Source organism: Leptodactylus fuscus, chromosome 10 (genome assembly GCF_031893055.1).
Source record: "Leptodactylus fuscus isolate aLepFus1 chromosome 10, aLepFus1.hap2, whole genome shotgun sequence".
NCBI classification, from domain to species: Eukaryota; Metazoa; Chordata; class Amphibia; order Anura; family Leptodactylidae; genus Leptodactylus; species Leptodactylus fuscus.
Window position 1 is genome coordinate 51,341,567 of NC_134274.1, and position 14,855 is coordinate 51,356,421.

Consider the following 14,855-nt stretch of genomic DNA (forward strand, 5'->3'; position numbering starts at 1 on the left):
AAGTGAACCCATATACCTTTAGCAGTTATTGGAGTGATTTCTGTGTGTCTCTGGTTGCTGCTGCATTCTCTGTCTTTGTTTACATGTTGTTACTTCCTGCTGTGCAGACTTCCTGTGTAGCTATTCACTAACTCCCTCTCCCTCCTCCTCTCTCACTCCATTACAAAACCCTCTGGATCACTAGCCTAGCCCCTCCCATCCTCACTCGCACACTAAGCCTAGTTCCTCCCACTAAGCCTCCCATTTACTAACTAGCGATCCTGCCCATTACTAGCCCCTCCCACTCTCCCCGTCTCCCAGGCTAAGCTATTCGGCTCACTGTAGAAGACAGGAAGATGGGGAGGAGCTGTTCTAGGGACACAGGAAGGCTGGTAAGTATTGCAGGGGATAGGGGAAGCGGAAAAATGGAACATCACTGATCAGAAAGTGTTCCTGGAACGGTCACATGACCACTCCAGGGATATGGGTAATTATACTAAATTTAACAAATTTATGTAAATTAGAAGTTAGATGGGTGGAGGGAGTTTAGGGGATAATTATCAGTTTATCCTGGACAACCCCTTTAAGTTTTCCTTTTTTTTATCACAAAGCTATACATCATTCTGCTCGGCTCCTCCTGCCCTGTAACATGCTGCCTTTACATAGGACAGTATTTTCATGGTGACAGATTCCCTTCAAATATTTGACCATAACAATTTCATACAACCCTAGAGAACAGACATACATAATTGTTACACTGTCTGATGTATTATGGAGAAAGTCTGGAATGTGCCTGAGAAAGTAAAAAAACTGAAGGAACTTGAACCTACAATTTATGTTTAACTAGGACAGTCCATTAAAAAAACAAGTAAATCCTTTATTGTACAACACAACAATCATTTTTATTAATTATAAATAATAAAAATGATTATTACAACATGTTCAATGGTAAATATTGGCAAGAAGGTTGCAAAGAACCAGTAACTTGGAGCAAGCAGTCCAATCCTTCAGCATCATGTTATAGAGCAGGAGGGGCTCAGCAGATTGATATACAATTCTATAGGAAGAGATTCAGTATATTTGTATCTTACTGATTATAGTCTTGGCACTTTCCAAGCCTAGGTGTCCAGTAGGCGGTCCTGATCAGTACTGACAGCCATATCGGACACATGACTATAATGGAAAGGCTGTCAGTCACTGAGTCAGCCAACCCACTGGACTGCTGAGTACAGAGCAGAGATCTCAAATAATAATATACAAGATTTACGAATTATTTTTCCACAAATATATACATCTACCAGCTCTGCCTGCTCTATAACATTCTGCCTATATACTGCACTCAGCTGTCATGGTAACAGGTCTCATAGAAAACTAGTATTCTATATTTTGGAAAAATACTCATCTAAAATGTGTGTCTTATTATATGAAACAATATGAAGCACTGGAGCCTAAATGGTCAGTTTAGCCAGTGGGAATCTCAGACATATCAAAATCTGTGCGGGTTAATTTCACCACTGTGGGTCTGATCCAGTAATACCCGCATATAGCAGCATACAAGATCAGAGTACCCTGTGGTTTCATCTGCTCAAATAAATTTTTAGTGTGGGGTAACACAGGACTGGTACACTGTAATACTGAAGTAAAGAAAAGGCCAGACTGAATGGGATGTCCAAGAACTGAAAATGCTTGCTGTAAGCATACCATTATAAAAGATGTGGTAATACAAAAGCTGTATGTATTAAATGCAAATGGATGTAAAGCTTGTCCATAAGACATCACATCCTAGATGTCACATTATATCAGATAACCACATGAGCCATGGCCTCCAGCTCAACTTGCATCTCTGTGCATTGGCTTCAGGCTGGCAGCAAACTGCAGGTGTGGGCACTTGTGCATGCACTACTGTATAAAATTCTACAGGTTACGGATCAAGTCTGTCAACATGACATCACAACCTTACATGTCATATATTTATATGACTGCATCATCTTGAAACTCCTGAGCCCCAGTGCAAAACATGTAACAGAGCCCTCACTTACCAGGGGCTATACTGCTATCTTCTCATGTTTTAGTGATTTCTACCTCTGCTTCCCATATATCTACACACCTGATTGAGAACCTCTGCTTCTGTATACACATCAGTGAACAGATCTTGAGTTTAGAAGATGGTATTATGACATCTAGGATATGATACCATGTAGACAAGCTTGATCCATACCCATTTTTTTCAGATGCAATAGTAGTCAATAAGCAGCAAAAGCTACATACGCTTATAGCAAGCAGTTTCACTATCCCATTTTGCTTTGTGTGCATTTAGCATACCTTCACCCATGCAAGCTACTCTTAACTGTCATTTTGTTGCAATACTTAGATAGTATTGCAAGCTAGGCTTACCTGAAAAATTTCGAGATACCAGCATTGTAGTAAGAATTGCACCCTGCAGAAAAGAATAAATGAAAATGGTGAAACCGAGGTATATTTATTTATTTATTTTTTTAAAGGGGGCTACTGTTCTAACAAAAGAGGATCCCATTTACAACACAACCATAAAAAGCCAAGTGGCAGTGGTAATACATTAGCAAGAAATGCTAAAAGTTACCTTAAAATAAGATTTGTTTCACACAGCACAACCAACGTTATGTCAGTCAGTCAGTACTCACAATGTTCTCTCCATGTCAATACTGCAGAGACAACTAACGGAGCACTCAATGCTGTAAAACCTGTACTTTCACTGCTCATTGGAGCTGTCCACTAATAAATATCCACATGTGAGTGGCTGGGCATGCTGCTTACAAACTTACAATGGTCATATACAATTGTGATGAAACTTACTTTAAGCTTCCTCCGGGCATTGAACTTCCTCAAACACTCCACTGTCTCTTGTCTGTGCATCATGGAGGCAACTGTTGATCGTTGCTAAAATAAAAGAAAAAAAAAAAAATAACCAGAAAAACATTAGAAAGCAAAGCAAGTGGACAATGGGAAGCACAAATTAAAGTGGTTTTGGTGATCACTATTGTGTTGTCATCTTTTATGATACATAATTTCATGATTTATTACTTAAAATGAGTTGTCCAAACCCCTAAGATGTTCAATGCTCAGTATGATGTAAAATGATGTAGCATTCCCCTTGCTGCTCCTATGACACCACATCCAGTTCCCTATTAATCTCTATATCCTCCAATGATGATGTTTTGACATGAACATGTAACCTCAGCGGGGTTTCCTATGCCAGTCAAATGTCTGTGTCGGAACATCACTACTGTAGGCCCCAGCACAAACACTGCCAAGAGGCAGAGGATCAGTAAAAACAGCGACCCTAACGTGGATACTTTAGACCATTTTGAGCTTTTAAGCAAACTTTTAAAGGGCTGGACAAATTCCTTTAAAACACTACGACCCTAAAAACTAGGACCCTCAACTTTGTCACGAACAAGGAATTTTAATTCCTCATTGTCAGCTGGTCATATGACACGCATGTGCTATCCTGCCCTATTGAGGTGAATTGCACATACGCAGCTTTTTCATAACAGAATAAAAAAGAAACTTCATGAAAAAAATAGCTGAATTGTTATAAAAATTGGCCTATAAGTCTCCAGACTGGGTTTATAGGTGTAATAGGAGTGCAGCCAGGTTGCAGGTTAGTGCACGCAGTATAGTATAACTTACGCAGACCCACGGATGCTTCAGAGCCTGATCTGCTGTGATGCGTTTTGCAGGATTTATTGTCAGCATTTGATTGATTAAATTCTTTGCTTCAGGGGTGACTGTGTCCCACTCAGGCGAAGGGAACTAAAAACAAGAAATTCAAGACAGAAAAAGATTTGTCAGAAAAAGACGGACATGGACACATAGGACACAAAGCACCACATAAGGACATAACAATAAATGTAATGCCAGCAGCATGTGGTAATAACATAGTAGGGAATCTCCAGGTAATGGGGTAAGACAGTGACAAATATCACTCAGGGTTTCAATGAAATCTCGGAGTAAAAGCAATTGAATCTTATTATAATATACAGCAATGGAAAGTACAATATATGGTAAATTAAAGAGGTTCATAAATTTGCCAAATATATCTGTAGATCCTAGTCTTTATGTTGCCGATTATCTGAACTATAAGTGCGTGACCAAGTATGTGAAAAAGTTTTGTTCAGGATTAGAAAAATACCATAGACATGTCTGGTATTGCAACTCCTCCCCATTCACTTGAAGGGGAGTAACGTACAGTTATAAGGAATGCCCAATAAACAATGTACAGAGCTGCTACCGCTTCTGGAGCGCCATAGCCCCTTCCATCAGCTGATCAGTGGGGTGTGGACCCTCGCCTATCACATACTGAAGCCCCGTCCTAAAGATAGGTCATCATTAGTCCAAATTAAGCAACTGCATGTGAACCCATACACACAGGAATATCAGTATAATGTACAATAAGAAACAAAGGATAAAGTGCTTTATGCAAAAGACGACCTAAAAACAAGAAGTTTCTTTACCAAAAAAAAAAAAACACCCCAATTTTTCAAAAGAAGTTTCTTACTTACATCATAGGCTCCAGCTTTGATCTGTTGATAAAGCTTATGTTGGTCTTCATCCCAGAATGGAGGATAACCCACTAGTAATATGTACAGAATGACCCCTGCAACAAAGCAACCAAAAAAAAAAATGCCACATGTTTCTTTTTCTCAAAACTGAGCCTCAGGCTGGATTCACATGTAACAGCTGCACTTCTGCACTTTAGTTTTTAGAGCAGTTTTACAAAATCTTGGCAAAACTGCAACCAAAAAATGCATCACGGCTGCACAGTGTGAATAAAACCTTATGGCTAAAATACATTGACATAGTGATGTAATCAGCAGCAAACTTGGGCAAGTCTTCTAGTTTATTCGGGAGCCTTATCGCCACCACAAAGTTCATATGAGAACGGGAAGGATTCTTACCACAAGCCCATATGTCAACTGGTTTTCCATAGGGATCTTTTCTTAACACCTCTGGGGATAGGTAACCTGGTGTACCAGCAAAGCCTGCAAGATACAAGGAGTGGTGGTTACAATGACTCTCGCTCTCCGTAAGTCACCGGCAAACCTTAAACTATATAGGTAATCGATGGTTATAATGCCACACTTACCAAACCATGCTTGCTGGTCTCCCTGAACTTCAATAGCAAGACCAAAATCAGCCAGTTTCACAGCAGCACCCTTGCATTTACTAGCCAACAACAGGTTTTCAGGCTACGGTGAAAAGATAACAAACAGATCATACCTAGAAGCATGGGGATTATTCCATGTTACAGATCTAAGGTATCATGGTGCAATATACTGTACACTAATAGATTAAAGATGTTATCGCTGACATGTAATGATTCTAGTAATCACTAGGTGGCGATTGTAACATTCTGATGCAGCATTGCAGATGTAATTATCCACCAATACCTGACAATCTAGTGTCTTGCCTGACATATGATTAGCCCAAGAGGCTTATGTGTAAGAGCTTACGTGTAAGAAGGTGGTAATGCTGTGCTGAAGAAAAAAAGTAGGAAAGAGAGACGAGAAGAAAGGAAGCAGGCAAAACCCGGGAGATGAGACTCAAGATCAAGATTAAACTGCAAATACTGTAAATACGGCAGGAAAAATGACATTCTGATAACTTATATAGTATAACTATGGTATAGATTGGCTGGGTATGGTTATGGCCTATACAAAAACAACAGGCTCCAGGGCATGTGCCTTAGGTAAGCAGATAGCTTTATAATATGTACTGCATAATGAACAGGAGTGTGAAATGGAGAAGGTTACCTTAAGATCCCTGTGCACAATATCATGTTGGTGGATGTGGTTGACGCTTTCCAGGATCTGGTGAATACAGTGGCTGTACAGGAAAGACACACATAGTAAATGATGAACATCCAGAATTAAGGGAACATGCATTCTATCATACATATATCTAGAGATGACCCTAGTAACAATCACATCATTCACTATTAGATGTCTACCACTGTATAATAACCATCCTGCACAACATTTCTTTGACTCTTTCAGGTACTGCTCATTTTGCCAATGGCACTGTGATGGGCGAGTATCCGTGCCCACCCTATAAATGGAGACTTAGCCAAATACAGAGCCCAGAGTACCACATCACGATCGTTCCATTCACTTTACTTTGGGGATTTGTTAGGGCAAATAGTGGTTGATATGGCGTTATTTTATCAGGCCCTGCTGGATGCAGCCATTGCCTATGCTGAGTTGTAGATCTGCATTGAGCTGTGTCTTGGAGCTTTGATAACTAAGCGCTTCCTAATTAACAGTAGGAAAGCGAGGGGGCGTACTAAACTTGCAGAACCATTTCTAAAATCAGAGAAACACAAGTTTAAAATAACCCACAATAGGACAGAGCAGAAAGTCGCAAGGCTGGTTAGGTCACCTGAGGGCCTGGAACCAGACCCAAAACAACATTTCTGAATGGCCTCAAATCAAAGACGTTTTATAAACTATAGTAAGCAATACTAAGCTCATGAAACTACTGTCGTGACGCTGCGCAGGTGCCCTGCTGGTCTCTCTCAACACACGGGACATGTGTGTCATGGCGGTGACTTGTTTCAGCCAGTGATGGGCTCAATGTCATTTCCTGGCTAGGAAGTAAAAACCAGCACAGGATCCAGGCAGTGCCATAAGAGGAGGCCACTGCAGAGATTAATATTTCTTGTTTTAGTTTTTTCTTAGTCACTCTGTGTGTAACATAATGTAGTGGCCTAAAAGCCCTTTGACTCGTCACATCTGTCCCTTTTCAACATTTTCTGATGGGAGACGATTTGATAGAGTTTGTTGTGAGTCCAAAGACTAGGCCAACCATAAGCCTTTACAGTAAAGGCACCTGAGGGTAGAGAAGATATTAAGTCTCTTCGAGCCTGGTATACACATAGCTATCAAAGATTAGGCATCAACTGCACAAATAACCCTAGATGTCCTCCCCGGCCCTCGACATGTTACCTTTCTCCAAACCTGACAGCGACTACTAATCTGCCTGTGAAATAAGAATCGGAATCCTCTGCTCTCCTGCACATCTGCAAACTTCATCTCTCTGTTGCCTTTGGGAACATAAAGGGTTTGTGTGAACGCTCACTATGGCAGAGTTCTTGAAAATTTGTTGCTTGGCAACCGGAGCAACAGCCTTTTAGAAGAAGATCAGATACATTCTGCTCCGCTCATTTTCCTCTGCTGCATATTTAAAATATTCTGATAAATCTCTGCCGAGGTTAAAACAAAGCAATGCACCAGCAGGTTGTTAACATTATGATGTTACTGATGCGTTTTACAGCGGAACGTGTGTTCTCTGGAATCCCCCAGTCTTCAGATATGTAGCCGTGCTGCTCACTTCCACTGTAACATCTTGACATTTCATGCTTGCACCATCGTCTTTGGACTACTGTAGCTTTGCTAGTAATGTATCCCAGCCTGGAGACCTGAGAGTCGTATTCTATTATTTGCACTAGAGAACCTCGAGCCAAATCAAGTAGCAATATATAGAGCTGCTCTATTCAGACTGGTCCCTGCTGTTTAGATGGTATTGAAATAAATAGACTAAAATCACAAGCCTTCCCTTAGCATGGTCATGAGGGTTACACCAAGCCCAGAATGATTCCCTCCAAGACTCTGAGCACATGTTCTAGTGAATGCAGAACTTCCTGTCCTGTCCTGCCCGCTCCCAGGGACAGCTGCCAGCATTTGTAAGTGCAGCCATCACAATATGGGTCCTATGTGTCCTGTGATATTGGTCTGCTATGGGAACTGGACAGAGGTATGCGGCCAAATGCAAGAGACACATTCCTCCAATGGAAATGAGATTCATATGACATTTTAATGTCTGTGGACAGATGTATAAGCTCATTTCCAATGAAATATGTGGCCATGGACTGTAAACATGTACAAGAAATGCCTTGTAGAATCCCATGCATATAATGTGTCCTGTGATATACGATCAGAAGGGAAAACAATCCATTTCACTGCATGTACACTGTTTTACTTACAGCACAAGATCAGATGGTAAATGTATCCCATATGCTTTTAGACTAGTGTTTATACTATGAGATCAGGTCCTAGAAAGAGGCTGAGAAAACCTAAAGGACTATTACAATCTTAGACACAGCTCAGTGCCTCATCCATCATATAAGAATACACTGGCTACCAATAAGTATTTGGAGACCCATGCCAATGAAGATATCTGTGGTCGTGATGTACGCCACGCCTTGATCCCAGTGCACGGTAAACTCAACGCCGACGCCTATTGCACTATTTTAGATAACCGTGTGCTTCCTACATTATAGCGGTTCTATGGGTCGGACCAATGTTACTTCCAGCTGTCATGTAGTGAGGTCTACCATGGCTTGGTACAGTGACAATCAGGTTAACAGACTGGACTGGCCTGCCCAGAGCTTAGACTTCAACCCTATCGAGTTGGATCGCTGAACTAAGGGGTGCAGCAGCCGTCCAAAATTGGACAAAGAACTTACCTGTCTTCTCCAAGCCGAATGGAATAAAATACCACTAGCCGTCATACAAGGACTTGTGGAAAGCCCCAGAGGGGCTGTAATTGTCACTCGTGGAGGCTCTACCAACTATTGAATAGGAATAAATGTTGTTCTTCTATTCTACCACAGGTGTCCAAATACTTATTGGTAGACAGTGTATTTCTAAGGGTAGGTGATGCATGGAGGCAAGCTCTGTGGAAATGTCTGATAAAAGCATATCCAATATTTGGGATCTACACCTATAACCAGAATGGAGGACCGCTGACAGTTCCTGGTGCCATATAGGGGTCCCCTTACTGGCAGATCTGCGAGACTGTTGTCAATAACAGATCCTGTGTTATCTGCCTCCAGTTTTATAATAGAGTGTAACAATGACGTGGTACATAATAAGATGACTGCTGAGTGACAGTGACTAATAATGGTCGTAATGAGAACTGGAACGTTTTAGAATTTTTTTTGTGACTGGAAAATATATATATATATATATATATATATATATATATATATATTTTACCCTTACATATACTTATAGCCTATCAAAAGAAAGTATGGCTGATCAGTATCAAAAGAAATAAAGCGCAAACAACCCCTTTAATTTTCACATTCCCTTTTGCTTTATTCTTTTTATATTTCCTTTATTTTTTGACCCTACACATACAAGCTCAAACATGGCTCGGCTGAACTAAAGTCGACACGTCAGTTCTGTTGAGCCATGCCAGGTTTGGGAAGGTAAATGTACACTGACCTTATTTTCCTGGAGTGAAACCAGCCTAACTTATAAGGCGGCCCACCTTTATTACTACAAATGACAGATACATTGGAACCTTGTTGCCTGCCCTATATTTTTTCATTCTTGAAATCCTTCATGCCCGGCAATCATCCAGTATACATGCCATACTTGACTCACTTGAGCAGCCATTCCTAGCATAAGATGTAGACAAATTGGTCTTCTTCTGTCTTTATTGTTGATGTGATAGTACAATGTAATGCTGTATGAAAAGCCTACTTACACTAAAAAAAAGTCAGAGAGCAGAAAAACTAGGTGAATTATTAGGGCAAAGTAGGACATTTAGGTAAGCCCAAGCTTGAAACGGTTACCCAATAAAGAAATCCTATAGAAGAATCTTCCTAAATACTTTGCAAAAATCTAAACCTTCAGACTGATATACTTCTGCATGAGATTTTGGCTAGAAAATAAAAGTAACCAATGTTTCCCAGGAGAGTTTTGTAGCAGAAAGGCCTTGCATGAGGTCCCCAAATACCACCCGTATAGTGCAGCGAGGGAAAGCTAGCTTAGCTTGCAACATCTTGCCCAAAAATGGACAAAGTCTCCAAGTGTCTCTGTCGCTGGCACACATAGTAACTTAGTTTTGGGAATGTTCCCTTAGTGGAACTCAATTCTATTATTTTTCTATTTCCCCGTCAGTTAGATGCAGCCTATCAGTGGATACCATATCAATCAAGCTTTGTAGCAGAAACAAGAACTTCTCTGTTCCCAATCTCTATGCCTTTGGGATGGGATCTAACAGGAAATGAAAAAAAGTGCCAATCTTTTGTAGCTCACACATTTCACTTTAAAAGGAATACTGCAAACTCTACACATTTCAAAGAAAGGCAAATGATTCTGTTTTCTGGTTTATCCCCTGACTTCCAGGCAGTCCTCTCCAAATAGCAGTGTGATCATTATTTAGCTGTGGGAACAGATTACCTAACCCTTCTAAATGCCTATTGAAATTACTCTTGCAATCCCACAACAATGACTGTCACTCTCCTATCCTCACAGAACAACTTTCTTTGAACTGTCTTGGGCACAGATTTATCTCCCTGCTCCTCAGAAATTGTATGTGAAACAAAGGTATACGCTATTACAGTCTGTGCCATGTATTTTTAATGGTTGGCTTTTCTGCTGTGACTATTTGGATACTGCCCAAATAATCACTAACATAAACATTATGGAGACAGCATAAAAGATGGCGGTCTGAGTGATGTTCACAAGGCTGTATCTACAACTAGAAGAGGGCAGATAGAAAAGATACTAGGAGTCATAGCAACTAAAAAGAAAAAGAAGGACTCGGGATCATTTAGTTCTCTGTGCGGAGTGATCTTTGCTTACCCTGATGATTATACAGCCTGACCGCGGTTGCGAGGAAGGACCTCCGATAGCTCCTTCTCACACTTGGGGTGAAGCAGTCAGTCACTGGCTAAATATACATTTTTGATAAATTATGCTATTTAGAAAGTAGGTGGGGAAAGGGGGGTTTAGATTAGTGTAGGGATTTAATTTTATCCCAAACACCTTTTTAAGTATATGGAGCACTGCTGTGAAGCCTAAAACAGGCACTATACAAAAATATAGCATGTGAATACTACAGTTCCCGAGCCGAGAGCCTTGGAAAAGCCCGTCATAGATCACCAATCTAAGATTGATGACCTTGAAAAAAAAAAAAAAAAAAAAAAAGTGGATGACCCCTTTAACTTGGGGCACTGAACTTTTTTTTTTTTCCATAGTTGTAACAATAAGCTAGTAACTTGTAATTATCCACTGTAATAAAAACCCCACATATATACTTATTCTCCATCGTAGATTTGTCACAATGAATAATTTATGATTTTTAAACCAAATGTATTATTAGACAAGGGAAGTACACAAGCACCTAACACCTCTGTTCTGAATTATTAAAGCATTTCGGGATCAAGATAATTCAACAACCCTATAACCCATATGGTCCCTCAGGGTGCCCATTCCTCTAGTGGTTTTTGAAACTGCGCTTCCTTTGTCTAAGCCACAAAATGAAAACCACATAGCAAAACCACAGCAATTGATGGTAAAACCAGTGTATGTATGAGCACCCCAAGGCCCCCCCCTCTTTCACAAGACAGCTAACGGACGTTTTTTTTTTTCACCATCTGCTACATCTCCATTTTGAGTCGATGGATACATGTGTTACCGTACATACTCACGTATACGCCGACCCGAATATAAGCCGAGGCCCCTAATTTTACCCCAAAAAACTGGGAAAACTTATTGACTCGAGTATAAGCCTAGGGGGGAAATGCAGCAGCTACTGGAAAATTTCAAAAATTAAAATGGCCAGAATTTTTGGGTGCAGTAGTTGCTGGGGAAGGGGAGGGGGTGTTTTGGTTTCTGTCTGCCCCTTCCCTGAGCTTGAGGACAGAGTTTTTTTTCCCCCACTTGGAATTCAGCCTGGCTGAATATACGGTATCTGCGGTGCTCCTATTAACCCCTTCCCAACGGAACAGGAGCACTGCAGATACCCTATATTCAGTAGACCAGGCACTTTCAGACACAGGGATACGGCAAGAAATGTCACACAACCATGTATAGCTTCCATCTGAATTGTGAATTCCCTGCGGGTTTCAGTGTATATAGCAAGCACAAGAGCACTGGACCACGGCAGCCAATGGCCGTCCCCAGGAGTGACATCAGTATGTATGCTGAGGATGTAAACAAGACACTTCAAGGAACCACCGCTGCTAATTTTAGAGATTGGAAAAGCCTTTATCAGGTATCATCTTAAGAAGTAGACAATAAGAACACACTTCCTGACTTACCATGCTACTAATAGTAATCTACAGTATAATTCTAAATTACGAGGAATACAGTTACTACTATATTAACTACTACTACTATAGTTATTTTTAGATAAAAAAGCAATCTTTATAAAATAAATGTATAGAAGCAGCACATCTAAACATAGAACACAATATACAAAACAAGCTGGCAGCCAAAGGCACATTTTGCTTTTTCCTCCAGATGGTATTTTATTGGCGAAGTCAATATGTATGCATGCTTAGAAATATGTCAGCGATTTAGCATATGCCAAAATCACACAAATATATAACTGCACCCAATGATGTTCTTACTTGTTACTGAAAGGCGTCTCACACTAGATAAGAGACTGAGGTAGCCACTCACAGAAGACCAGCTCACAGCCTCTGATTTAGATAGCGTATACAATGTAAATGTGAGTCAGTAGCAGAACAGTGAACTCACAGTTAAAGGGGTTTTCCGAGCCAAAAAAAAAATTACTTTTGTTTTGTTTTGGGGTTTTTTAAATTATAATGTATTTTAGTGCTATAATGGCTTAATAATTGCACCCTTTGCAGTATTTTGAGTGATTTCAGAGTTTCTCTGGGAACTCCTGGCATCTTCTACATTTGTTTATATAGGTAGCTTCCTGCTGCCTTAGCTTCAGATCCCCTCACTCCCTCTCTGTTTCCCTATCTAGCCCGCAGACTACTAGTCCTACCTACCTACCTAACTCACCCCCCACCCACTTATACTTACCTGTCTTCTGTGTCCTGGAGATCAGTTTCTTCTGTCCCAACAGCTTCTTCTGTGGACTTCTTACGTATGCGTGGTAGGCAGGATCCTTCAGCTCTTCCCTTCTGCTGGAAATTGCACAGTAGAGCTACAATCACTGGCTCTATAGTGTAGGCGCGAAGTGACGCTTCCTGCCCAGAAGACAGGTAAGTATGAAGGGAATGGGGGAGTACTGGTGACGTTCAGTTTCCAGAAACGGGACATCACCGGAATATCAGAAAGTGTGTCTGGGGTGGTCACGTGACTGTCCTGGCAATCTAGGTAAATGTAATTAGGCGGGGGAGGGGGTTTAGTTTAGGGGTTAATTTTTATTTTCTTCTGGACAACCAGTTTAACGTGAACTTCTGCAACTGGTTAAACTGCTGTAATATGATATCTTATCACAGAAGATGACCAAAAAAACAATTAAAAATGTATTCTTAATGACTTTTCATATTTTTTGTCGTGTTCTGTGAGAAGAGACCACGCTGCAGAAGTTTAACCAATCACAGGATTGACTCTGCATTATTTGTGAGCTCTGACACTGTCCAGCTATGATTGACGCTCTGAATCACCTCCCACCCCCACTCGCTTGACACCGCCCACCTGTCAGTACAAAGCCTAATTACCATATCAAGCATCAAAACGAAGATCGCTCATTGCTTGGAAATGGTGGGGGCTAGAAAAGTAATTCCAAATGTGACAAACAGTGGAGCAGCCAAATTCCAGTTCCAATGAGTATATTTCTATAGTTACAGAGTATCGCCACTTTCACACTGTTAATATAGTAGAGGAATTTTTTTTTCCCTTAACTCTAAAATTGTGGTCATAAAATATTAAGAAACAAAAATGATTTACAGGTCAATTGATAAATTATGGAAAGGAAAGAAACTATAAAGGCTTAGGCTGGACATAAAGAATAGACAGTGGTCAGCTGTATGCTCATACAGCTAACCGCTCTCTCGAGCGTTGGGTTTATGTGGCACTTTTTACTTTAGAACTGCATGCAGGTTTTATCCGTAGTAATATATATTTCACCTGTATACCAACATTCAGTAATACAGAGGTTTTCAATTTATTGGCCACCAGTTTAAAGGTGAAATGCATAGTAACTAGAGAGGGGCAAACTTCATGAGATTCGTTTCCATGATTATTCCTGAGGATAGGCCCTCATATTGGATTGCTGGAAGTGTATAGAAGCAAAATACAATAAATGCAGACACAGGGCAGGTGAGTATAATAACAAAGAGTTATACTTACCTTGTCTCACCTCTCCTGTGCATCCTCACAGATTCTGACAGTTCCCGACCACTTTCTTCCAGCCTCTGGCTGACACCATGTGCTCCGAGGTCAATGTTAAGACATATAATTGGTGTCAGCGGTCATGTGTGGTGTGCTGACGTCATGCTACTAGATCAAAGTGGCTGGAAGAGGCTGCCAGGGGACACACAGATGCAGCAAGGCTCCCCAGGAGAGGTGTGACAAGCAGAGTATAGCTCATTTATAGCTCATTTTTCCTCACTTCTCCTGGGCCTATATTTATTATTCTCTGGGCCCTTTGGAAATTTTGGCTCAAAGTCAGTTTGCTCATCCCTAATAGTTGCATGTGCTAGATGTTACTGCAGTTATAAATGAAATGTAAAAATGCACTATATAAACTTAGGCTGGGTTCACACCAGCATTGGCTCTCCATACGGGGATTCTGTTCCCCTCATCGCTTGAAAAATGCGGAGAAAAAAGCGCTGCAAGCATCGCATTTCTCTCCACATTATTCACCCCTTTCATGCGGAAACCAGGCAGACTCCATTATAGTCTATGAGGTCCGCAGGTTTCTGAAGGTGACCGTTTTTTTAAGTGGATTAGGTTTCTGTTCGGGGGGTCCCCAAGCAGACCTGAGAGTCAACTTATTTCACAGATTGCTCAAAGACTTGAGTGTATTAAGGGAGCTGTGAAAAGGGACACAAATGGGATATGTCCTGTTTTTTGATGGTCCTTATATTGTATTATATTATTATAGCCATGTGAACAGTC

The 14,855-nt window shown here is 40.8% G+C and overlaps 1 protein-coding gene across 24 annotated transcripts in view; it reads right to left on the reverse strand.

Moving 5' to 3' along the window:
• Positions 1 to 14,855, reverse strand: part of CAMK2G (calcium/calmodulin dependent protein kinase II gamma) — a 230,739-nt gene that overhangs the window by 73,652 nt on the left and 142,232 nt on the right. For all 24 annotated transcript variants that reach the window (XM_075258052.1, XM_075258058.1, XM_075258050.1 and 21 more), the window contains exons 6-12: positions 5,772 to 5,844; positions 5,105 to 5,207; positions 4,917 to 5,000; positions 4,521 to 4,615; positions 3,649 to 3,771; positions 2,812 to 2,895; positions 2,374 to 2,416 (exon numbers count right to left, since the gene is read on the reverse strand). In XM_075258052.1, coding sequence (XP_075114153.1) covers positions 2,374 to 2,416; positions 2,812 to 2,895; positions 3,649 to 3,771; positions 4,521 to 4,615; positions 4,917 to 5,000; positions 5,105 to 5,207; positions 5,772 to 5,844 — 605 coding nt within the window. The remainder of the gene's footprint in view (positions 1 to 2,373; positions 2,417 to 2,811; positions 2,896 to 3,648; positions 3,772 to 4,520; positions 4,616 to 4,916; positions 5,001 to 5,104; positions 5,208 to 5,771; positions 5,845 to 14,855) is intronic.